Source organism: Onychomys torridus, chromosome 8 (assembly GCF_903995425.1).
Source record: "Onychomys torridus chromosome 8, mOncTor1.1, whole genome shotgun sequence".
Taxonomy (NCBI): Eukaryota; Metazoa; Chordata; class Mammalia; order Rodentia; family Cricetidae; genus Onychomys; species Onychomys torridus.
In genome coordinates, this window is record NC_050450.1 from 38,456,753 (window position 1) to 38,481,346 (window position 24,594).

Genomic DNA, 24,594 nt, shown 5'->3' on the forward strand with positions numbered 1-24,594 from the left:
CAGAACCCTAGTCCTTGGTTCACACGTACCCCCTTTATCTTTCCTCCCACATCAGATGCCATCCCTGCCCTGGTCTCACCTGTGTCCCTCACCCACTGTCTGGGGTCTGTCTCTGAAGCAGCTTGCCAAGCCCAGATGTCCTGCTGGAACCTGTCCATTGAATACCAGTCTCTCCCCTTGGTATTCAGGATGTCCAGAATCTGCCCACCTCCATTCCTAGACTCCTCCCCAGCTGGGACCTGGTATTCAGACAAGCCACACACCTGCAGAGCCTGTGGTTTCCCCACCGGCCCTCTGCTGGCTTCTGGGCAGAGTGTCCCTTCTGTGTTGAGTGCTCACCGAGACACCACCTCCCCGGATTCCTCAGACCCACACACCCACTTTTCCTACTCATTGGGCTTGATCTGGCTGTCCCGCTGCTTTTATACAGAAGTGTGCCCTGTCAGATGGGAGCCAGTCAGCCTGGGCTTGCTGGGTGAAATTCTCTGTGCCTCAGCTTGACACAGTAAGGCATCTCTAAGGGGTCCTAGGAGAAATGAAGTGAGAGCCGGGGATAGTTCTGAAAACAGGGGTGACACTCAATAATCTAATTAGCCACTGCATTCTTTTTATCCCCAGCACCTGACAGAGGTTTGTGGCTTTAACACTAAATGAGTGAATTTCCTTTAACTAAATGTATATGTAAACATTTACAGTTAAAATACAAACAGAGGCAGACTGACAGAATGGCAGTTTCATCTACCTAAGGTTGCTGGGAATGTTTGTAAAAAAAAAAAAAGAAAAAAATGATCCTGGGGGATGGAGAGATTGCTCAGTGGTTAGAGCACCTGCTGCTCTTGCAGAGGATCCTGGTTTGGTTCCCAGCACCCACATGGTGGCTCACAGCCATCCAAAACTCCAATTCCAGGAAATCCAACCCCCTCTTCTGACCTCTGAGGGCATACAGGCAGGGCACATACATGCAGGCAAAACATTTATGCACATAAAATAAATCCGGCCAGTGGTGGCACATGCCTTTAATCCCAGCATTTAGGAGGCAGAGGCAGGCAGCCTGGTCTACAGAGGGAGTTCCAGGACAGCCAGGGCTACACAAGGAAACCCTGTCTTAAAAAACAAAAATAAAATAAGGTTTTTTTAAAAAAAAAAAAAAAAAAAATGAGCCAGGCAGTGGTGGTACATGCAAGTTCAAGGCCAGCCTGGGCTACAGAGCTAGTTCCACGACAGCCAGGGCTGTTACACAGAGAAACCCTGTCTCGAAAAACCAAAAGGAAAAATAGAAAGAAATGACACCGAGTTCTATCATATGTCAATTTAACTTCTGAATTTGAATGTGGGTTCTTGGCCAAAACCAGAAAAAGGCAGAAAGAAATCCGTTTCTACCAACCAGAGCCTGGTCTCCTTGCACCAGGAGGAGGAGGCCACAAGAGAAATAAATACAAAGAAAACCCAGGAAAGGAAAATGGGGACCACAGGGGCTTGTGGGGAGACAGGTCTCCCGTGTGACTAAGCTGTCTAGTACTTGAGCTCGTGTGGACGTCCTTCCTCCCGAGGCCGTCAGGGAGAGGCCGTCAGGGAGAGGCTCCATTCAGTGGAATTGCTTGTCTGGTTAGTGAGCTGCTTGAATAAACAGCCAAACCATCCCTAACAGAGGCCATCCGGGCCGCCCACAGCAGGACTGTGGGGGGAGGGGCGGGGACCACCAGGCCACCCTGGGATGGGTCAGGGTCACCTGCTCAGCTGCTACAAGAATGTTGCCAATTAGAAAAAGGTGTCTTCTTCGGGGGCTGGGGGTGTGGCTCAGTAGTGAAGCATTTTCCCACAACACCCTAGGTTCTATCCTCTGGTACATAGGCCATAGTGTGTGGGCATGGTTGCTTTTCCTGCCAAGATCCATGGACTGCTCCGCCCTCGCACGGCTGAGCATATAGGGTGCTCCCTCCTCCCTTCCTCATAGCCATCCATTCTGAAAGGTTTTCCAGGTTAGGTATTTGCTTTGCCTCCTGGGGCTGCTCTTCTAAATCCTTGATGGGAGCAGACGGTCAGCCTTTGGGAGTAGCACTAAGCTGCCTTCTCCAAGGCTGCCCACTTCCAATGGACCTACGGTGCTCAGACAGACTGGGGTTTGGAGGAGGCCAGCAGGAGGTGGTGACAAGGCGGGCAGTAACCATGTGTCAAAGAAGCTTGATGAGTTCACAAGCTTGTGGCCATGTAGATTGTCTCCAGAAGGACAGGGATGCAGAGCTGGATGTCCCCCTTGGCGCCAGGGGAGGAAGAGCTCTGTAGTTCTGGCTTTCAGTGTTTATGGCCTCTGTTGTAATAGGGAGTTTAAGCAGGAATGGTTCGTCTGTATTGAAGACCGTGGTCCCTCCAGTAGAGAACTTGGGGCACACCCCTCCCTCCGCTTTGAGTCTTGAGACCTCATGATTTCATCTGCCCTTACTGAACTAGGCTCTTCCCGCAAAGAGATCACCAAACACTGGGAATGGCTGGAAAACAACTTGCTTCAGACACTCTCCATCTTCGACAGCGAGGAAGACATCACCACCTTCGTCAAGGGCAAGATACACGTAAGGCTCCTGTTGTTGCGGGGTGGGAGTGGACGCACACAGTTGATGCTCCATATCTGTGAGCTGTGCTTCTGTGGGGTCAACTGTGAGTCAGAAATACTTGGGGAAAAGAATTACATCTGTGCTGGACATAAAAAGACTTCTGTTGCCAGTCTTTCCTAAGCAATACAGCAGAATATAAGATGAGCTGAAGCATGCAGGAGTGGGCACAGGCTGTGTACAAACCCTGCCCTTTTATAGAAGAAATTTGAACATACAAGGATTCATGTGCTTCTGGGGGTTCTAGAACTAGTGCCCTGCAGATTCCAAAAACAGAACTGTCTCATTGTTAGACAACCTGGTGCAGATTCTGTTCCATTTCACAAGACGGACACTACACTGAAGTGGCCTCTCATTCTCTGATGGTTGAAAGGGCCGTGGAAGTGATTGTCCATTGTTCTCATTGGGATCTTGAGTGTCCCCCAAGGCTGTGGGTTGACTCTTGCTTCTCAGCCTCAGTCTTACTGGAAGATATAGGAGGTAGGAACTCAGGGAAGGATAGGCGGATGGAGATGTGCCCTTGAATGGGGGTACTGGAACCCTAGTCCTTTCTACGTCCTTTGCTTCTTGGTCATCACGAGGTGGACAGGCCTCTTCGACTGAAAATTCTGGATCCATCAGGCCAAATAAAAATAAGCCTGCCTTCCTTTTACACTGATTATCTTGGGTGTTTGTCAGACTAACAGAAAGCTGACCCACACACCTGTGGAGCCCGTGCCTTAGCTGGCCTCTGGAGTCTGAAGGTTAATCTGGCATTTGTACTCCTTCTGAAATGATGAGAACAAATATGCACATATGTAGTTGTGTTCGCCAGGGCCTTGGCCAACAGGGGGCATTCGAAATCTTTTTTTTTTCTTGGTCTTTTGTTTGAAACAAGGTCTCTCTACCTATTACTGGTTGGTGTGAAAGTCCCTATGTAGACCATGTAGACCAGGCTGACCTTGAACTCAGAGCTCTAGCTCTGCTGCCCAAGTACTAGGATTAAAGGTGTGTGCTACCATACCCTGCTTTCCTGTTGGTTTGTTGGTTTGTTTTGTTTGAGACACAAACTTAGATAGTTCACGTTTGCCCTGAACTTGCAGTGAAGTTAAGGCTGGCCTTGAACTCTTGATCCCAAATGCTAGAATCAAGGCGTACACCACCATACCCAGATAAAATAATAAAATATCTTAGAGTTAAAAGATGCATACCAGGCTGGTGTGGTGGCGCACACCTTTAATCCCAGCACTCAGGAGGCAGAAGCAGGCAGATCTCTGTGAGTTCGAGGCCAGCCTGGTCTACAAAGTGAGTTCCAGGACAGCCAGGGCTACACAGAGAAACCCTGTCTCAACACCTCCCCACCAAAAAAAGGCACTTACCTTTTTATGCAGCAGTTCTGGGGCATGCCCCGTGTTGTAGTCATAGATGCAGAGTGACCAGCATGTATATCGTGCTCCCTGCAGCCTCAATTAGCCCAGACACAGAAAGCGATGATGCCCGGCCTTGTAAGAGGTATGCACTCTTCCTTCCTCTGCAATCTGAGAATCTTGCTAGCATTTTCCAGAACTTTCTAAGTGCTTTTTCTGCTAACTGCATTACCTTCAGGGGAGTTGTTAAGTCGTGTGCAGTTTGCTTAATGGAATATTTTATAGCCAAATAATGATTATGAAGCCAGGCATCATAATACACACCTGTGATCCCAACACTCGGGAGACAAGTAGAAGCTTGTGAGTTCCAGACCAGCCTGGGCTACATTGACATTCCCAGGAGGACCCTTGCTGTGCAGAGTCTGACAGTGCAGAGTTACTTTCAGCAAGTGTCTTAGTGTTTACTATTGCTGTGAGGAGACACCATGACCATGGCAACTCTTACAAAGAAAACATTTGATTGAGGGACTTGCTTACAGTTCAGAGGTTCCGTCCGTTATGGCAGGGGACATGACAGCATGCAGGCGTGGTCCTGGAGAAATAGCCAAATGTCCTACATCTTGAAGGCAATAGGTAACAGGGACTGTTGGGGTCCAGCCCCTCGATAGTCCTCTCTCTCGGTCTGGGAAGAATCTACAACCAGCTGATAACCTAATCCTTGATGATATGAAATGAATCTACATACACCAAACTCTTTAGTCCATACACTTGTTCTGAGTCAGTTCTCTCTACACAGCTTCTGTTCTGCTCTCTTAGCTCCTTTCTTCCTCATCCTGCTCCTCCTCATCTGGCTCTTCCTCATCTGCCATCTCGTCCCTCTAGTTCTCTCTTCTAGCCCTTCAATCTAGTTCTTACCCATCTAGTTCATTCCTCCAGTTCTTACCCATCTAGTTCTTCCATGCTCTTTCCTCTTCTCTGTCTATTCTTCCCAAATCTCGAAGTTGACAGTTATGTACCCATGCAGTAACAATGCTCTGGCTAAGGCAAGGCCACCAGGCCTGAATTCCCTCGGGGTCAAAAGGAGGGGCAATAAGATCCACACAAAAGAGCAGTAATTGCTAGCCACCATCTGCAACCCAAAAGGGAAGTGACTAATGAGGAATAGAGTCAACTGATTCTAAATTGGTTAATATGTGAGCAAGGGGGATTTTATGTGCTCAACTATATTCTAAGAAGTGGTTAGGTTGCTGGGTGTGGTGGTGCACGCCTTTAGTTTCAGCACTTGGGAGGCAGAGCCAGGTGGATCTCTGTGAGTTCGAGGCCAGCCTGGTCTACAGATCGAGATTTAGGACAGCCTCCAAAGATACGTAGAGAAACCCTGTCTCGAAAAACCAAAAAAAAAAAAAGGGAGAAGAAATTGTTAGTTAAAGTATTAGGAGTAGGAGTCTATCAGTGACGAGTGAAAATAAAACTGCCTTATTTTCCTTTGGCCCCTTATCTGTCCAAGCTGTCTTGGCTACTGCCGTTTTCAGGCAGGGCAGGGGAATGCAGTCGGTGGCTGAGTCACAGCCTGATGTACCTGTAAGTAGAAACCCTTTAGTTCTGAGTTAATAGTTAAAGGTAGATCTAAAACTAGAGATAAGACCTTGGAAAGGGAGAAAGTTAAGCTTAATTAGCACTTCCGCCAGGCCTTCTCAAAGTCTGGCTGCTTAGTCTGTTCTTAGAGAATCTGTGTGGTATCTCAGGGAAGATACTTTCGTCCATCCGGGGATGGTCCTGGCCGGATGCTGCTAATGATAATAATTACAGAAAGGCCTGAAACTAGGGATCCTGGCTGCGTTACTGCACAGAAGGTTATCTAAATATTCCATTAACAGAGGTGAAATTGTGTGCAGTGAATGATGGAAAAACGACAATAGCACTCGAGAAATTCGTTATAGGAAACGGCTGATAATCAAAAACCAATATCACCAAGACTCCTTAAGCCTCTGCTTTATCCTCTGCAAGGCCCTTGGCTTATTCCAGGAACAGCTTTGTCATAATCAGCGGAATTCCTACTTCATATATTTTTATGGCCTGCAGCAAACAGGAAGTCCACCGACTCACTGGGTATCCTGAGTATATGAAACGTCAAAGCCCACCCCCACAGTGACACACTTCCTCCAGAAGGTGTGGGCCTAGATTAAAGGTGTGCCCTAGATTAAAGGTGTGTCATCCAGCCTCCTCCAGCAAGACCACACTTCCTCCAACAAGGCCACACCTCCTAATAGTGCCATGCCCTATGAGTTTATGGGGAGCAAATACGTTCAAACCACACAGCAAGCCTTGTGAATTCATCACATTAGCACACCATAGACCTGGACAGATTGGACCAAGTTTCTTAACTCTTGTTTGCACACACTGGGGTTCAGAACCTGTGTTGTCTTACAGCTCCAGGGAAGCAGGCGAAGCCAAGCTGCTACTCTCCTATTGGGGAGTAGTAGTAGTAGTAATGGTAGCAGCCTTATCAAATATCTCCTGAATGCTAGCCCTGACAATCGAATCAGCAGAACACCAACGTTTGGAATGACTCAGAGGTCAAAGAAGGACGTTAGTTCACTTTTTGTTAACTGTACCAAGTACCTTGGGTGATCAGCGTATAAAGCTAAAAGCATTTTGTTGGGGTTTTTTATTCACAATTCTAGTGGGTTTTGCCCTGTTAGCCTGTGTTGGCACATCATGGTCCAAGTGTGTGACCGGGCAAAACTGCTCAACTCACAGCCAAGACATGGAAGAAAAGTGGGGAATGAGGGTGCCCATACCTGTTTGTTTTTAAAAGACAGGGTCTCACAGTGTAACCCTGGCTAGCCTAGAACTCATATATAGAACCATACTAGTTTCAAATTCACAGCCATCTGCCCGCCTTGCCTCCTGAGTGCTACCATGCCCAGCTATCCCTGTATCCTCTTAAAGGCATGTCCCCAGTGACCAGAAGACCACCCAGTGGGTCCCACCTCTATGGGCCCACCACACCAACTCACAATAGCGCTGTGATGAGGATGAGGCCTCTTAAACAGCTTGTGGGGATCACAGGATAGCCCGTGAAAATTAGGAAACATAAAACCGAACAAGGGGGCTGGGAGGTAGCTTAGCAGGTAAAACTCTGACTTTGCAAGCACAAGGACTGGAGTTCAAATCCCCCGTACCCATGTAAATACTGAGTGACCCTGGCATCCCGCTTGTAATCCCAGCAGCAGAAGGTGGAAGCAGTGATCCCCCCCGAGCAAGCTGGCTAGTGAGACTAGCCAGTCAGTGGTTCTGAGTCCAAGTAACAGACCTGCCTTGATGTATAGGGTAGAAAGCAATCAGGAAAGACAGCAGCCTCCTGCCTTCACACACCTACACACAGGCACACACAAGCATGCCCACACCTGTGAACACACGACAGCAAAACCATGAGAATGATGGTTGAAACGCCGTACATTGGAATTGGTGCGAGGCAGCGGCAGTGCACAGAAGGGACTTTGAAATGTTAGGGAAAACTCAGTGACATTAGTAAGTTAGAAACAGAACCCCGGAGAAACCAGGAAACTGAAAGGAAGTAGCAATTCTAAGACCAAAGCTAATTCCTTAAAAAGCAAGAGACTAGAAGAGTAGGGTGGTGGGTCCAGAAGCAGACAGGACCCAGGCAAAGAGCCTCCAGCAAACCATGTGGGAGACAAAATGTCAGGAGTAAAGCAGTGGAGGGAGAAAGGAGGAAGGGCAGAAACAGCCTTGGGGGTTTGTTAGGAGGCTTGTCCTCTAATGTACCTTACTTATATTGAGAATGGACAAGGAAGGAAGATGTACTGGCTGGTTTTATGTCCACTTGACACAAGCTGAGTCATCAGAGGAAGGAGCCTCAGTTGAGGAAATGCCGCCAATGAGATCCAGTTGTGGTGCGTTTTCTTGATTAGTGACCAGTGAGGGAGGGCCCAGCCCAGGTGGGTGGTGCCATCCCTGGGCTGGTGGTCCTGGGTTGTATAAGAAAGTAAGCTGAACAAGCCAGTAAGCAGCACCCCTCCATGGCCTCTGCATCAGTTCCTGCCTCCAGGTTCCTGCCCTGCCTGAGTTCCTGTCCTGACTTCCTTTGGTCATAGACAGAGATGAGGAAGTGTAAGCTGAAGTTTGATCCACAGCTTGCTTTGGGGTCATGGTGTTTTGTTGCAGCAATAGAAACCCTAAGCGCGCGCGCGCGCGCACACACACACACACACACACACACACACACGCACACGTCTTTAAAAAAAAAAAGAAAAGAAAATGGCATAATGAAACCCATTCCTTTATATGCTAATTTTAAAAGTTGAGGGCCAGGAATATGGCAAAGTGGCCCTGGGTTTGATCCCAGCACCACCTAAGCCAAGTGTGGTGGCAAATGCCTGTAATCTCAGCTTTTGGGCAAGAAGACAGAAGATTGAGTTTGGCTACAGAGAGAGTTTGAAGTCAGCCTAGGATATATGAGACTCCCAACACCCTCCTTAAAAAATTATTGGTGGGGGTTGGGGGGGTGGGGTTTGGAGACAGGCTGTCTCAGAACTCACTCTGTAGACCAGTCTGGCCTTGAACTCACAGAGACTGCCTGCTTCTGCCTCCCAAATGCTGGAATTATAGGCATGTACCACCACCGCTCTGCCTAAATTGTTTAATTAAAGAGGAAAGTCCGGATTCTGGGTTCCTGGCCTTTCTGCTCCTTGCTGGGACCGCTCCAACCTGCGCAGTGGCCCAAGCTCTGTTGTCTCCTCCAGGGCATCATTGCAGAAGAGAACAAGAACCTGCAGCCCCAGGGGGATGAGGACCCCGGAAAGTTTAAGGAGGCAGAGCTAAAGATGCGGAAGCAGTTTGGCATGCCAGAGGGCGAGAAGCTGGTCAACTACTACTCCTGCAGCTTCTGGAAGGGCCGAGTGCCACGGCAGGGCTGGCTCTACTTGACCGTCAACCACCTCTGCTTCTACTCATTCCTGCTGGGGAAGGAAGGTGAGGCGGGGCAAGGCACACCACCTTTGTCCCGTTCCCCACCTCATACCCACCTCCCCTCCGCCCTCACCTCCCTGAACTCACTGCCTCTCCAAAGTGCCCACATTCCTAGTGCATCATCTCCTTCCTGATACTTTGTCTCCCCAAGACCCAGGTGCCACCTTAGCTATCTGTGGTGAGAGCACCAGGCGACGCCTACACCCGGCAGCGCTCAGTCCACAGCCCACTGTTGCTTTTGCAGTAACGAGGGCCCTCAGCTTTTCATTTCCAGTGTTGTGCTTGGTGGCACATCTTCCTTAAGTGCTCTTAGGCTTTGCAGAGTCTTGGGTGAATGCCACTGTCACCTTCTAAAGGCCTCTCCCTGCCAGCCCAGAAGGAACTTCTAAGCCTCCTGCTAACCTGGTTGGTGGGTGTCAGAGCTAGTTCCTGAGCCCACCGCCCCTTATGCCCTCCTTGCCCACTTCCTGCCCTTACTGTTTACCTGTCAAGATTGCCTTCTCTGTGGAGGCTGGAATCCCGCGCTGTGCTAGTCTTACCATGTTGTGACTTGGTTCCTACCTCAGTGGGGCCCCTTGGGGCCAGAGTCTTAGCTAGTTCTCAGCATATATGTCCTTTCTGTCTTCATCCACCCAGGGCAAACATTCACTGACTAAGGTTGGGCTTGGAGCAACATGAACCCGGTGGGCTGGCGCCTCCTTGTGGGTCACATATCTTAGTATGGTTGGGCTCAGGCATGCAGGGATGGAAGTAAATGGTGTCCTTGGGAAGCAATCCAGAGGGAAAGCAAGCGGGAGTTCTCACCTTGTCCACTTGTAATGGATGGTATGTTTGTCTCTGTTGTTACCAGTGAGCCTGGTGGTACAGTGGGTGGATGTCACACGCCTAGAGAAGAATGCCACTTTGCTCTTCCCCGAGAGCATACGTGTGGACACACGAGACCAAGAGCTGTTCTTCTCCATGTTCCTTAACATTGGTGAGACCTTCAAGCTCATGGAACAGCTGGCCAATCTGGCCATGCGACAGCTGCTGGACAGTGAAGGCTTCCTGGAGGACAAGGCCCTGCCTAGGCCCATCCGGCCACATAAGAACATCTCGGCTCTAAAGCGGTATGCCACCCTCCTGAGGAATGGGCAGGTCCCACAGCCGTGAGAATGGTCCCCTTGGGCGAGGTCCACTAACCCTGCCGGCTGTCCAGCACGTGCCGTCTCAGGCCCACTACTTGGGAAGGAAGCCACAAATCCCACCGTGAGGAAGAAGTTCCTGTAGGGAATAGTCTCACCTTCTTGTAGTCTCAGATCAGATGCTAAGTGACAGGTCCCTCAGCCGAGAAGCAGTGGAGCTAGACTGTAAACCACCTTAGTCAGAATATGCTGAGACTCCCACAAGGCCGCATCTGGAAGACTCTGGTGAATGAGTGCTGGGATTGCCCAGCCGTCATTCCTCTATGACAGGTGTGAGTCCGCAGGCCCAAAGCTAACAAAGGAGACAAGCGTCATATGGAGCTGAGGTCACTGCCATTCTGCCCATGGGAGTGGCTGAAGAATGGATCAAGGGGGCCAGCTCAGCAGATCACTGTGTTAGGGCCTCAGGTTTTAGCCTCACAGGAAACCCACTCACTTGGTTGAGGTTGCAGAAGGCTCCTGGGCTCCACAGCCAGGGTAAGCGCTTCTGGACTCAACACTGGTGTTTGGAGAGCTCACCTGAGATTACTTCCTAGGCTGTGCCCCTTTACCAGGTGTAGGTCCATGGTGCACCTTCTAGGTCAGGATGTTGTGTAAGGATGTCACTCACCTGATAGGAGTGACAAGATGGCCATCGGAAAGATAAGAAGCAGTGCTGGAACTTTATAGGCAGTGTCCCACACTGTGAGTCTAGGTACCTCCTACGGCTCCGGGTTAGGGCACCAGAAGCTCAAGGCAGATAAGTAGCTCTCTTGGGACCTGGAAGATGTATCTGTGTGGACATGGTCCTAGAACCAGCAAGACCAGGCCGCTATCCACAACCATCCGGTGTGTCTGTTCATCGAGAGCCAGCAGACACTTGGCATTTAGCTCCAGTGCTCCTTGCTGGGGCATCTTATCTGGGTTTCAAGAGTTAGCTCTTCCCTGTAAGAGGAAGTAGCCTCAGGGCCCATGTCTTGCTGGGCCTGAGCCAGGCAGGGTACAGGCAACTCCCAGAAGTGCCTGTCCTGCAGTACCAAGGGGCAGAGCTTCTAGGTGTCCTTTCAAATCATCCAGCCTCAAGGGAACATTATGTTCTCTCCCTCCTGCTGGGTGTATAAAAACCCTAAATCGCCGGGGGGGGGTGGGGGGGGTGGGGGGGGGGGGGGGGGGGGGGGGTGGCTCATGCCTGTAATCCCAGCACTCAGGAGGCAGAGGCAGGTGGATCTCTGTGAGTTCGAGGCCAGCCTGGTCTACAAAGCTAGTCCAGGACAGGCTCCAAAGCTACAGAGAAACCCTGTCTCAAAAAAACAAAACAAAACAAACGAACGAAAAAAAAAACCAAACCTATCTTGGCCAGGCAGTTGTGGTGCATGCTTTTAATCCCAGCATTCAGGAGGCAGAGGCAGATGGATCTCTGTGAGTTCAAGGCCAGCCTGGTCTACAAATTGAGTTCCAGAACAGCCAGGACTGTTAGAAACCCTGTCTCAAAAAAAAAAAAAAAAAAAAAATTCTTGGGCTCCAGTTCCCAGGCATGACTTGCTCATTGGAAAACCCCAAAGATCTGGAATCCAGTATGGAAACAGAAAATTCTTGCCTTACCCCAGCTTCCCACTTTGTTTCCTTAGAGACCTGGATGCCCGAGCCAAGAATGAGTGCTACAGGGCCACGTTCCGGCTTCCCAAAGATGAGCGGCTGGATGGCCACACAGGCTGCACCCTGTGGACGCCTTTTAACAAGCTACACATCCCCGGCCAGATGTTCATCTCCAATAACTACATCTGCTTTGCCAGCAAGGAGGAAGACGCATGCCGACTCATCATACCCCTGAGGGAGGTGAGAATCTCTGGCCTAGACGCTCTTGGGCACAGGTCTCTAGCCAATCAGGTTGGAGGCTGGCCCATCCTCCACACCACAGCCAGGTGGCCCACAGGCCCCCTTACCTCAGGGCAGCTCCATGGTTTGTCCCATGGACTCTAAAACCCCAGCACATCCTTCATGCCTTCCCTTTGCTGACATTCTGCCACCCATTGCCTAGGCAGAAACAGTCATCCTCGATTCTGACTGCCTCCCGGTTTTGCATCTAACCAGTGATCTCCTGTCAGGACTCCCTCCAAAGTCCTTCCCTTCATCTCTGCAGCCACCACCTAGGACTTTTTTGGGACACAGTTGTCTCCACATCTCCTCAAGAAAGTCCCAACCACATCTGATCCCTTAGGGACACATCCTCTTCCCGGTACAGCCAGAAAAACTGAAAATGACAGGCAGATGGGGTGATCCTAGGATCCTCCAGCATCTTCTGTGCTCAGAAACGCCCACAACTGCCTCTTGTGACCTCTTAGGATCTTCAGTATACCATCTGGCCACCTCAGGCCTCCACACACTGCAGGCTGTACATGTAGCCACACATACAGTCAGCTCACACATGCACGTGCATGCACACACACCATATATATGACACACAAATCTGTTCCTACACATACACATATACCCACCACACACCCATATATATGCTCTACACATACTTTCACACATGTAAATACCCACATAGGAATGCATGTGCACACACTCATGTACTGACTTATCCATCACATATAAATGCTGCACAAACCCTGTTTAGATGCAGACACACCACACTCCTCTCAGTCTGTCCTAGCTCCTGCAGCCTCCTCCAGTCCGCCTCACGCACACCTCAGAGTGGTTGTCATGCAGGCTATCCTGTCTTTTGCCCAGCTCTTTACCTGGTAAAACCAGGTCACAGCTCAGTCAGTACTGCCCAGAGATGTTCTCAGTAGCAAGCAGCCCGTGACTTCCAACCTTCCTTGTTGCCAACAATGACCCCTCATGACCAGGCCCAGCCTAGGTGTGTGTATTGATTGTCCTCTGCTGGAGCCGGGCTCCACTCACTGAAAGTCTGCCCCAAGTCTACGCACCTGTGCCTCTCGTTCTACACAGTGCAGTCAGAGCCAAGCCTTGGGAGAAGCTGCCAGAAAGTGTTTCCTGAAATTGAGGGGCTGCTCACATGCTTTAGAGGACACAGCTAATGGGTCATCTCTTGAAAAGCCAGTCAGGACAGCAGCCGTGCTAAGCATTTCCATTTCCATTGCACTCACCCTTCTGTGACACACGCTTAGACACACAAGTATCTTGCTCAAGATCACAATCTGCCAGGCTGTGGTGGCGCACGCCTTTAATCCCAGCACTCGGGAGGCAGAGGCTGGCAGAACTCTGTGAGTTTGAAGCCAGCCTGGTCTACAGAGCGAGATCCAGGAAAAGCGCAAAGCTACACAGAGAAACCCTGTCTCGAAAAAAGAAAAAAAAAAAACAAAAAACAAAAAACACAATCTAAGTAGGATTCCTGAGACAGTAAACAATCCAGCTGGGCCACTCAGTGCTCCTCTGCACTGTGCCCAGGAGAGGGTGCCCTGGGGCCACTGTGGTTCAGCACACCCAGCTCTGCATCCTAAGATGCAGACACCCCCAAACGTTCTTTTGCTGCCTTAGGTGACCATTGTCGAGAAAGCTGACAGCTCCAGCGTCCTGCCCAGCCCTTTGTCTATCAGCACCAAGAGTAAAATGACCTTCCTGTTTGCCAACCTAAAAGACCGTGACTTCCTGGTTCAGAGGATCTCTGACTTCCTCCAGAAAACACCGTCCAAGCAGCTAGGTGGCAACACCGGAGGAACAAAGGCCAGTGTGGTGGACCCAGCCCCAGAGGTGAGGAGGCCACTCAGGAACTGCAGGGCCAGAGCCAAAGGAAGAGTCTCCAGGTGCAGCCGTATGCTCCCCCCTGAGCCCAACCTCGTGGTGCATGCAGTGGGTGCATGCCGTGGGTGCCATGCTGGAGGGTGACTCTCGGCACCTGTGTTCTGTAGAGCACAGAATAATCCTACTACAAAGAATTATCTGAGACAAGTTCAGTGGCATATCCCTGTAATCCTAACACTTCATGGGCTGAGATAGGAAGATCACAAGTTCAAAGACAGCCAGAACTGGTAAGAGCCTGTCTGGAAACCAAGGACGAGGCTGTAGCACGCATGTGGCCCTAGGTTCCGTCCCCAGCGTCACCAAAGAAAAAAGAAGGGAGGCAGTGGCACTACCCCACCTTTACAGGGCTTAGTCCCTGGAGTGACAGGGCCAGAGTCCTCGTCACCATGGGCTCGTCCAGCCTGGTACTTCATTTCTGCTAAGTGACAGCTGTGCCTCCAGACACCATGGATAGGACAGTGACCAAGTCAGAAAAACATGCCCTCATGCTCAGCATGGCAGCCGATTTGTAATCCCAGAACCTAGAAGTCAGAGGCAAGAGCATCACTACAAGTTCAAGGCTAGCAAGTTCCAGAAAAGCCATGATCCCATAGGGAGACCCTGTCTCAAAAAGTAAAAGGGAAGGGGGCTGGAGGGATGCTCTACCGTGAAGAGCATGCCCTACTCTTCTGGAGAATCTGAGTTCAGTACCCAACCCCCTTAAGCCAGCTTATAACTACCTATAACTCCAGCTCCAGACACCTACAGACACACATATACACATTAAATAAAAATTAAATTAAATTTGTTTTTGTTTTTCGAGACAGGGTTCTCTGTGTAGTTTTGGTGCCTGTCCTGGAACTCGCTCTGTAGACCAGGCTGGCCTCGAACTCACAGAGATCCACCTGGCTCTGCCTCCCAAGTGCTGGGATTAAAGACGTATGCCTCCACCGCCCAGCGATTTAAAAATATTTTAAAAGACAAAAAACTTACACTCATGGAATTCAATATATTCTAGGGCTATGGATAAAAAACACAGGGGGGGGGAAAACAAGCAAACCAGAATCCCTTGAAATTCCATAAGAATTTGAGAGTGAAATTTTTCTGTTTCTAAAAGAAACTCTCTGGGCTGGTGAGACGGCTTAGCAGATAAAGCTCTTGCTGCTAAGCCTGGTGACCTGAGTTCAATCCTTGGAGTCCACATGGTGGAAGGAGATAGCTGACTTCCACGGGTTGTCCTCTGGCCTGCACCCACACAAAATGTGGAGCCGGCCTCCTACATGCTTAATGCCGCAGGATGCAAGTTCAGGAAGAGCTGGGCCGCACCAGGGGCACGAGCCAGTTGCCTGTGACGGGCCCCAACTGCCTAGTGTGGGTGGCTTTGGTTTCAGGCAGCCAGAGAGGAAATGCAGGCTCTATCTGCAGCCCCAGGGTGCTCGGCCCCGCTGACCCTTGGAGGCCTCTTTGCTCCACTTTTTGGGTGGTTGTGAACATCAGAGGCCACTGGGTGGCTCAGTTAGGCACTTTTTCCTCTTGTATTTTCTAGTCTCTCCCAGCTCCTCAGGAGACACCAGAACCACCTACCAGCCCATCCTCTCCCCTCAGCAGCCCTCCGAGTTTCAGTACACAGGAGGTTCCTACTACTTCCCAGGGCCTGCTCAAAGTCTTCCAGAAAAACTCACCCATGGAGGACCTTGGTGCCAAAGGGGTAAGCCTTGTGCACTGGTGCTTCGGCTCCTTCTGAGTTGAGACCTCAGGAGAAGGCTGGAGCCACCTCTGGGCCAGGCCTTTGTGACCAGTACCATCCCTCATGGCTTATCGGGGTGGGCACGCCTTCTTGGTCTGCACTGGGCAGTGTAGGGGGACCCAGACACTGCCTGCTATGTGTTGGGGGGTGCTTTTCCTCAGGACCCGGGCCTCTAACAGGAAGGGCCCTTTGCTGCTGAAGACCTGGGAGGGGAGGGAGCAGAGGCCTCAGCTTCTTTTACCACCACGGCTCTGAGACCTGAGTTTGCAGCAGCTCTCCATGGGGAGTTTGCATAGTGGGCTGCTGGCCTTGCAGAGGAGGAAGACCTGCCACCCATGCCTCAGCACTGACACTCTCCTCAGCTCCACGCTCCACGTTCCCTCCCTCAGGCCAAGGAGAAGATGAAGGAGGAATCCTGGAGCATCCACTTCTTTGAGTACGGGCGTGGCATGTGCATGTACCGAACAGCCAGAACTCGGGAGCTGGTCCTGAAGGGCATTCCCGAGAGCCTCCGAGGGGAGCTTTGGCTCCTCTTCTCTGGTGAGTGTGGTCCCATGGCCCCCAGCCTTGCCTTGGCCACTCAGCCCCCAGAGTTTTCTGTGTATGATACACTGGGTGAGCATGTCCCGAGCTTGCATGAGGCCCTGGGGTCCATCCATAACACCAAAGGAGAACTTGTCTCAGGCCAGTTCCTCTGGTCCCTGAGCCAGCCTCCTGCAGTCGGCCAGACGGAGGAGGAGCTGCCAGCTCTCTCAGAATTGGGAGTAAGGACCCCAGCTACATAAGGGCCAAGCGCAGAGCAGCGGGTGCCAGCACAGGTGCAGGCAGGGTCATCCCCTGACAGGCGGGTTCCCCGGGGACAAGCTCTGGCAACATCCATACCTTTGGCCACTTGGAGCACCTTAGAAGACAGGCCATTTGAGCTTCTTAGAGCAGTCACCAGGGAAACTTGGCCTCACGCCTTATCGCTGATTGAAAAGTTCTCTGTCTCCCATGGGGCATTTGTGTCTCCAGTCAGCCCGTCACTGTTGCCCAAGTACTGAGAGAAAGAAGAGAAAGAAAACTGCCACCTGTGTCTCCCCAGGGGCCTGGAATGAGATGGTGACACATCCTGGCTACTATGCCGAGCTCGTAGAGAAGTCCATGGGGAAATACAGCTTGGCCACTGAGGAGATTGAGCGAGACCTCCACCGCTCCATGCCTGAGCACCCCGCTTTCCAGAATGAGCTTGGGATCGCTGCGCTTCGGAGGGTGCTGACTGCCTACGCGTTCCGAAACCCTACTATTGGCTACTGCCAGGTAATGGGACTTACTTAGCAGGGGCCCCCGGGATAATATCTCCCACCATGGCCTCCCAGGGCCAGGTGCTGGGGGTCTGAGTCTGTGGTGAACTGACACACACAAGATCCTGTCCTTACCCTTGAGGAAGAAAAGCTGTAACTTAGCCGGGCATGATGGCCCGTGCCTATAAGCACTTGGGAAGATGAAGCAGGAGAATTGCCACAAGTTCAAAGTTACCCAGGGCTACAAAGCAAGACCTTGTCTCAAAAACAAATACCTAGTAGTAACACATGCCTATCATCTGGGAAATCAAGGCAAGAGGATCAGGAGGTGTGGGAGGCCATTCCTCACCCCCACATTTCCCCAGAGTACTCTTGAGTAGGAGCAGCAGGAAATATTAGCTAGAAGGTTAGAGAGGGGAGAAGCAGATAGAAAATACAGGAGGGCCTGGGGAGGGCCTCGACTGTCTCTGGCCTAGGGTATTTAAAGAAATGCCAGGGGGTGGAGCAAAAGACCTCCCCCCAGCACAGCCAAGTGCGGACCATCTCAGACACCTGCACTCAGGCCCCTGGTCCAATCATCCTCTCTATGCAGACCTGCTGGGTAAAGCCACTAGGAACCTGAAAACCGACTCCAGCAAGGAGGCAAAGTCACCCACAGCTACATGGAAAGTTTGAGGCTGGCCTGAGCTATGTGAGTGAGACACTCGGTTTTTGTTTACCTGCTTGCCAGCCTGTTTGAAAAGGGGTTGTAGAGATGGCTTGAGGTTAACTGTGATGCTCTTCTAGAGGACCTGGGTTCAATTTCCAGCACCCACCTCAGACAGCTCACAGTTGCCTGTAGCTCCAACTCCAGAAGATTGGCTGTCTCCTGCCTCCGCAGGCACTGTACTCACAGGCACACCCACACATGGACACCCATACACGTAGTTTTTTTTTAAAGAATGAAATAATGGTGACTGTTCACCTCAGCCCTTTGCCATATAGTAAATTGCCCTCTATGTGTTCCTTGTCTGAGACGGAGCAGAATTTTCTTTTCTGCACATATGGTAAAGCATACATAATACAAAATTCAGCATTTTCGCCACTATTACGTGTGTGGTTCAGTGGCATTAAGTACATACACACTGTGAGGCAACCATTGCCACTATCCACCTATAAGAGCATTTTGTCTCCCCACACTAAAACTCTACTGCCAAACACTACCGGCTCGCTCCACCCCCACCCCCACCCCCACCCCCACCCCCACCCCCACGCTCGCTCTCCCTGCTGCCTCCAAAGCTGATTGTTCTGCATACCTCATGTGTTAACATACTGAATGAGAAAAAGGAGGACATGGCTGCTCCTGAGTGTGGTAGAGAAAGTAAGTTTCTTGTAGATATGAGGGAGAGCACAGCCAAAGGCATCTGGAAGGGGCCAGACTGAATTGGGCCAGCAGAATAAACCTGGCCGTGAGAGGAGAGGGGAAGAGGAGAGAGAGGGAACAAAGGAGAGCAGAGGACCTGGAGACCAAGACCAAATGGCTGAGGTTACATGAGGGTCAGAGCCTGGGGGAAGGGAAGCAGAAGCCCATCCCCCGGGAGGGAGAAGTTTAGGGTAGGGGGCAGGGTTAAAAGTGCTAGGAGGAGCCACGTACTGAGTGAGGCTTGTCCTGGGTTTCTTAGAGACCTACCACAGTTATCCTTTTGCATCTGGCTTTTCACCTACGTCCCCAAGAGCCATCACATTGCAGCATGAGTCAGAAGTTTCTTCCTTTTTAAGGCTGGATAACATTCTGCTTGTGGCTATATATGATTTCTCTCTCTCTCTCTCTCTCTCTCTCTCTCTCTCTCTCTCTCTCTCTCTCTCTCTGTTTTTCTAGACAGGGTTTCTCTGCGTAGCCCTGACTGTCCTGGAACTCACTCTGTAGACCAGGCTGGCCTCAAACTCAGAGATCCGCCTGCCTCTGCCTCCTGAGTGCTGGGATTAAAGGTGTGCGCCACCGCTGCCGCCACCACCTCTCAGCTTCTCTCCATCTCTTAATGGACACTTGGGTTACTTGTAACATTGGACTAGGGTGCATAAAGCTGCTGTGAACTTCAGTGTATGAATGCTTGTTCCAGTCTCTGCCTTCAAGTCACTGGCTGTGAACCCAGAGGTCAGATGGCTGGATGGTGTTCTGTGTTCATCTTCTGAGGAACGTCTGTATTCCCACAGCAGCTGCACTGCTATCCATCACAGTCAGTAGTTCACAAGGGTCTGGTTCCTCTCTCACACCTGCTGGCCTTACAGACACGGGTGTACTGTCTCACTGATATTTTGATTTACATTTCTGGTGGCTTTTGTCTTTGAATCTGTGGGCTTTTCCTAGCCAGGTCAGATAGCTTTCTGTTGGCCTTTGCTTGTATCTGGATTTCAAGGACACCAGTTTCCTAAAACTCAGTTGCTGTAAGACCAGTGTTCTGCACAGTGTTACCAATTCATGGAGGCCAGCAGATCGGCCTAAAATCATTTTTAAAATAACTTGCCCTCTTCAAAACTTCTCTTTGTTATCAGCCAGTGTTGTGTGTACACTCCTCCCCACTACAGGGTCCTGGCCACACACACCCCACATCAGCTTGACCCAGCCCAGTGGAAGTGGTGGCTGATGTCACAGCCTCTGCCTTCCCAATGTCTTCCAACCCACTTTGACAGAGCTGGCTGGCTGTTTCTGTCTCATTGATTTCTTGCAAATTGGCTTGTTGGCAAATTTCCCAGGGTTGGTCAGGGTCTGTCTGTTATTGCTAGATTCTGGACCTTCTTGAAGGGGCAGAACACTTTGCTCTGTGGCCAGCAGTGTGAGACAAACACACCCCCACTGGCTCTACCCGGCAGGCAATGAACATCGTGACCTCGGTGCTCCTGCTCTATGGCAGTGAAGAGGAAGCCTTCTGGCTGCTGGTGGCCCTGTGTGAGCGCATGCTGCCCGACTACTACAACACCAGGGTAGTAGGTGAGTGTCCCCAGGGTTCCCTTGCCTTGGCCTCCACTGCTCAGCAGCTCCATGTGGATTGGCTGCCCTCCCCCACAGCTCTCCCCTGAGCAATTAATTCCCTGCACCTCACAGCCATCATGCAGGCTCCCACCTTGCAGACTAGAAACTGAACAGGGATCATGCCTGAAAGCAGAGAAGAAAGCACAGGTTCCCAGCGCTCTGCCTCCAGGCCCAGCTCCCACCTACACTTCAGGGGCCTCCCAGGAGGGCCAGAGCGAGAGTCAGAGGATAGCCCACATCCGGTGGATCTTAAAAGCCCACCTGGAGCCCAGCTCTCCATCCAGCTTTCTCTTTGCTGTAGAAATGACAAGTATCAGGTTGATTTAGCTCAGTGATAGAGCACTTGCCTAGCAAGCGCAAGGCCCTGGGTTCGATCCTCAGCTCCAAAAAAAAAAGAAAAAAGAAAAAGAAATGACAAGAATCAGAACTAGAGGATGTGGTCTACCCTGTGTCCCGATGGTCCAGCTGCTATTCTTAGGCACTCCAGTAAAACCTGTGTCGTGCAAAGGAAATAGACTTACTGATCTGTTTCGGCCTATCTGTGTTTAGCTCTTGGCTGGTGTCTGGGGTCACCAGTGGGTCCTTGAACTCTGCATGTGTTCACAGCATAGGATGGGGACAGAGTCTCTGCTTGCTTCTGTTGTTTCTAGGAGGGTAAGGTCAGCATTTCCTGAGAGGCAGCCTCCTGTGTCCATAGGTTCTGTGTGTGGATTCAGCCAAGCTCTGACCAGAAATGCACGGAGGAGACTCCATCTGTACTGAGCACACCAGCCCCGTCCCTGCCTGGTTGTCCTTCTCTGGACACTACATAATAGCTGAATAGCTTTTCGCAGTACTACACTGCAGTACTAGGAATCATCCAGAACTAACCTATGGTTTACAGGAGGGTGTGCTCAGGTTCTGAGAAACTACTGTGTATCCCCTGCTCTCAGCACTGCGAAATGTTGGTGTCTGAGAGAACGCTAGAAACACCCTCGTGGATGCCAAGGGAGCACTGTATATTGGAACAAATACTTCCTTCCACACAGTGGTACAGAAGCTATAGAAAGAATGGTTACAAAGCTGCTTTTTCTGTTTTCTACATATGCACATCCTTCTGGCCCTCCCTGCAAGCAGAGCTGCAGGGTTGAGGTTGGACAGGAACCAGGTAGTGTCCCTGGACCCCAGACCCTGGGATTCTACAGGGGTCTGCTCAAGCCCTAGAGTTCTGTTCATATTCAGCCTACTGTGCCTCCCTCAGGAGCCCTCGTAGACCAAGGCATCTTTGAAGAGCTCACCAGAGACATCCTGCCCCGGCTGTCAGAGAAGATGCAGGAGCTGGGCGTGATCTCCAGCATCTCGCTGTCCTGGTTCCTGACCCTCTTCCTCAGCGTCATGCCCTTCGAGAGCGCCGTGGTCATTGTGGACTGCTTTTTCTATGAGGGCATCAAGGTGATCTTGCAGGTGGCCCTGGCCGTGCTGGATGCCAACATGGACCAGCTGCTGGACTGCAGTGACGAGGGCGAGGCCATGACCGTGCTGGGCAGGTGACCGTGCTGGGGGCTCCTCCTGCTTCCGGGGAGCTGGCAGCAGAGCTCCTCCTCTCCCCTGCCCTCAGTCAGCATCCTGTGCTGTGCTCCAAGTGCCAACTAGGTTGAGAGATGAGCCAGGGGCAGGAGGCAGCTGCCCTAGTGGCACAGAGTGCCGCTAAGGTGGTGAGAGCAGGGAGCAGACAGAAGAGGCCAGTGGCCTGCCTGTTGAGCCAGCCCAGGGCTGGAGGGACCTGCAGAACCGGTGGGGTTGTTGTCTTCCTCCTTCAGGCTAATGTGACTCTTGGTCCCTAATGGTGACGACTCCTGGCTATGACCAGGTTTCATGCATATGTCCTACATTGGGGAGATTGGAACCCTCGTAGGAATCTGACCAGGGTTGGGGTACACCCACTGGGATGGTTTGGAACCAGAAAGCCTCTCCTGCCTGAGTGTCAGGCTTATCCTGGAGAGCCTAGGAGAGTAGGAAGGCCTGGCTCACCCAGACTAGCCAGCCAGAGCAAGACCCTGTCCCTGGAGAAACTGTGCATTGCATGGTTCTTCCTGGCCAGACCCTGGTGACCCACCAGAGAGGGAGCACATTGTCCCCAAACTAGGTAGGCTCTGTAATCCACAGGCCACTAGAAGACAGCCTAGCATCCTCGGGATTAGTGCTCAGGCGTGAGTGGGCAGCAAGGTATTTTCTCTGCTACCCTGTTGGGAGCTCCCAGCCTAACAGAGGCCCCAACAGCCACCCCAGCACCTTCCTGCAGGATTCCCAGGCCTGAGCTCTGTCCCAGCGCTTGCCTGTGGCTGATGGGGACTATTCTGCTGCCATTTCATCTTTGCAGATACCTGGACAATGTGGTCAACAAGCAGAGCATTTCTCCACCTATCCCACACCTCCACGCCCTGCTGACCAGTGGAGATGACCCTCCTGCAGAGGTGGACATCTTTGACCTTCTGAAAGTGTCCTATGAGGTTAGCTCCCAGCAGGGTTAGCCTGGCCAGGCTGTTCCCCTGGGCCTTCACCCTCTGCCTTTGGTCTCATGGATTCTCCTTTGGCCTGTAGAAGTTCAGCAGCCTGAGGGCTGACGACATTGAACAGATGCGGTTTAAACAGAGGCTGAAGGTGATCCAGTCCTTGGAAGACACAGCCAAGAGGAGCGTGGTATGGTCGCTGGCGAAGGGGCTGCAGGGCTAACCTGAGTAGATGGCTTCTCCCAGTACCCTCTCCAGCCCTGCCCCTCCCTGAGCAGGGTGCAGAGGTCAGCATGTGCCCTGTCCCTGCACTGTCATGGCCAGGATGCAGTGTGGGCCTGGCATCCCACAGCATGGGTACTAGTGTAGGGAGACAGGGAGAGGCCCTTGTCACTTGCTGGGAATTGTCGCTTTCACCTTGTGTGCTGAGGCCAAGGGCCTCTGGGTTCAGTCCCTCCAAGCTGGCTTTGCTGTAAGCTGCTCTGTCCTGGGCAGTGACTCTGCACCACTCCGCCAGCCCACACTGCGTGCTCCTGATGCCCTTGTCCTTGTCTCTGCCGAGGGTGTACCATCCCTGCCACTCCATGCTCTGTTTAAACCTGTTCTTGGTCCCTGTCCATGTGGAGTCAGGGACCTCTGGCTTTGCCTCCATATTCCCAACTCTGCCTTCAGGGTTATAGAACACTCAGGGCACTTTGCTCACAAGCAACAGACATGACCAGCCCTGACTAACTGAAGAAAAAAAGACCTGACTGACAAGTTATAGGACACCTTCCGGGTGCCTGGAGCTGAGTGGCCACCCATCACCCTGTGTCCCTCAGTGGGTCCTTCAGGAGAGAATGAGCCCCTCTAGTGCCCACCCCAGGTAGAGGCCCAGGGAGTTGGAACTGACTGGCAGGTGGGAGCAAAGGGTGAGCACATACGTGTGGACCCACCTTCATGTGCTTGGCCACTGATGGCAGCCAGGGGACAGATCACACACCCTTTGCCCCGTCCACATGAGAACTCTTCCAGAGCAAGCATCTTGTTTGTACCACAGCAAGAACTTAGGGCCCTCCAGTACCACCATTTCATCTTCCCTTCTAGGTCCGAGCCATACCGGGGGACATTGGCTTCTCCATTGAAGAGCTGGAGGATCTTTACATGGTGTTCAAGGTGACAGCCAAGCACAGGGGTGGGTGGAGCCCCAAATAGTCTGCTAAGTGCATCCTCAGCACAGCAGCTCCTAGCCGGGAAATCCATTGTCTTCAGTGGCAGTGGACCGTGTGTGCTAGAACTTAATCCTTCTTGGCATTCAGACAACAGAGTGTGACATGAACACCTCGGGTGTCACTCTGGAGCCAGCCACCATGGTTTTGGAGAAGGGTCTCTCACTGGCCAAGAGCTCACCGAGTAGGCTAGGCCGGCTGGCCAGTGAGCCCAGGGCTCGTTTTATTAGTTTTCGAGACAGGGTTTCTCAGTGTACCCTCCTAGAACTCGCTCTGTAGACCAGGCTAGCCTCTAACTCAGCGATCTGCCTGCCTCTGCCTCCTGAGTGCTGGGATTAAAGGTCTTCCTACATTTACTTATGTATTGTGTGTGTGTGCCCCGGGCGCACCATGGTGCATGTACAGAGGGCATGCAGAAGACACCTTATGAGAGTGGGTGCTTTTGTTTTCTGTGTGTTCCCAGGATCGAGCTCAGGACATTCCGTTTGGCGGCAAGCACCTTTATTCTCTGAGCTATCTCGCCAGCCCCACACACCCAGATTTTTTATGCTGGTTCTAGGGACCAAAGTCAGGTTCTTATATATGGCAAGCAGTTTAGTGACTTGACTCCAGTAGAGCACCTTTAAATAGCAAAAACAAACAAACCAAAACCACTCAAACTAACCTACATAGAGGACAGAATGCATCCAGCCATTTCACCGAAAAGTTAGGCAGCTTCAGGCATTCCTGGATCAAGGTGCTGAAACCCACTGTGCCGCTGCCCCATCTCTGAACATCTGGGCTGCTTTTCCTGTAGAGTGATAGACAGGACTGCCTTGAGCAGCTCCTGGATCATGCTTTTGGTGACTCCAGTGGAAACAGGATTTTCTTTCCTTATAGTTTAAGCAAAAGACACAGGTCAGTCATTGGGATGATTCAACCTAGGTGCTGTGGCTAAGGAATAGTGTGGGCTGCCAGACCAGTGATGGTGGACGGTTACAAGGCAGCCTTGTAATCCATGCCC

General features: G+C 51.4%; 1 protein-coding gene across 2 annotated transcripts in view; it reads left to right on the plus strand.

The window, feature by feature from the left end:
- Tbc1d9b (TBC1 domain family member 9B) overlaps positions 1-24,594 on the plus strand; it is a 42,053-nt gene that overhangs the window by 7,445 nt on the left and 10,014 nt on the right. For both annotated transcript variants that reach the window (XM_036195943.1, XM_036195944.1), the window contains exons 3-15: positions 2,449-2,567; positions 8,719-8,947; positions 9,795-10,053; positions 11,736-11,943; positions 13,612-13,824; positions 15,401-15,562; positions 15,991-16,141; positions 16,686-16,900; positions 19,735-19,852; positions 21,135-21,420; positions 22,254-22,383; positions 22,475-22,573; positions 23,470-23,538. In XM_036195943.1, the coding sequence (XP_036051836.1) occupies positions 2,449-2,567; positions 8,719-8,947; positions 9,795-10,053; positions 11,736-11,943; positions 13,612-13,824; positions 15,401-15,562; positions 15,991-16,141; positions 16,686-16,900; positions 19,735-19,852; positions 21,135-21,420; positions 22,254-22,383; positions 22,475-22,573; positions 23,470-23,538 (2,258 nt within the window). The remainder of the gene's footprint in view (positions 1-2,448; positions 2,568-8,718; positions 8,948-9,794; positions 10,054-11,735; positions 11,944-13,611; positions 13,825-15,400; positions 15,563-15,990; positions 16,142-16,685; positions 16,901-19,734; positions 19,853-21,134; positions 21,421-22,253; positions 22,384-22,474; positions 22,574-23,469; positions 23,539-24,594) is intronic.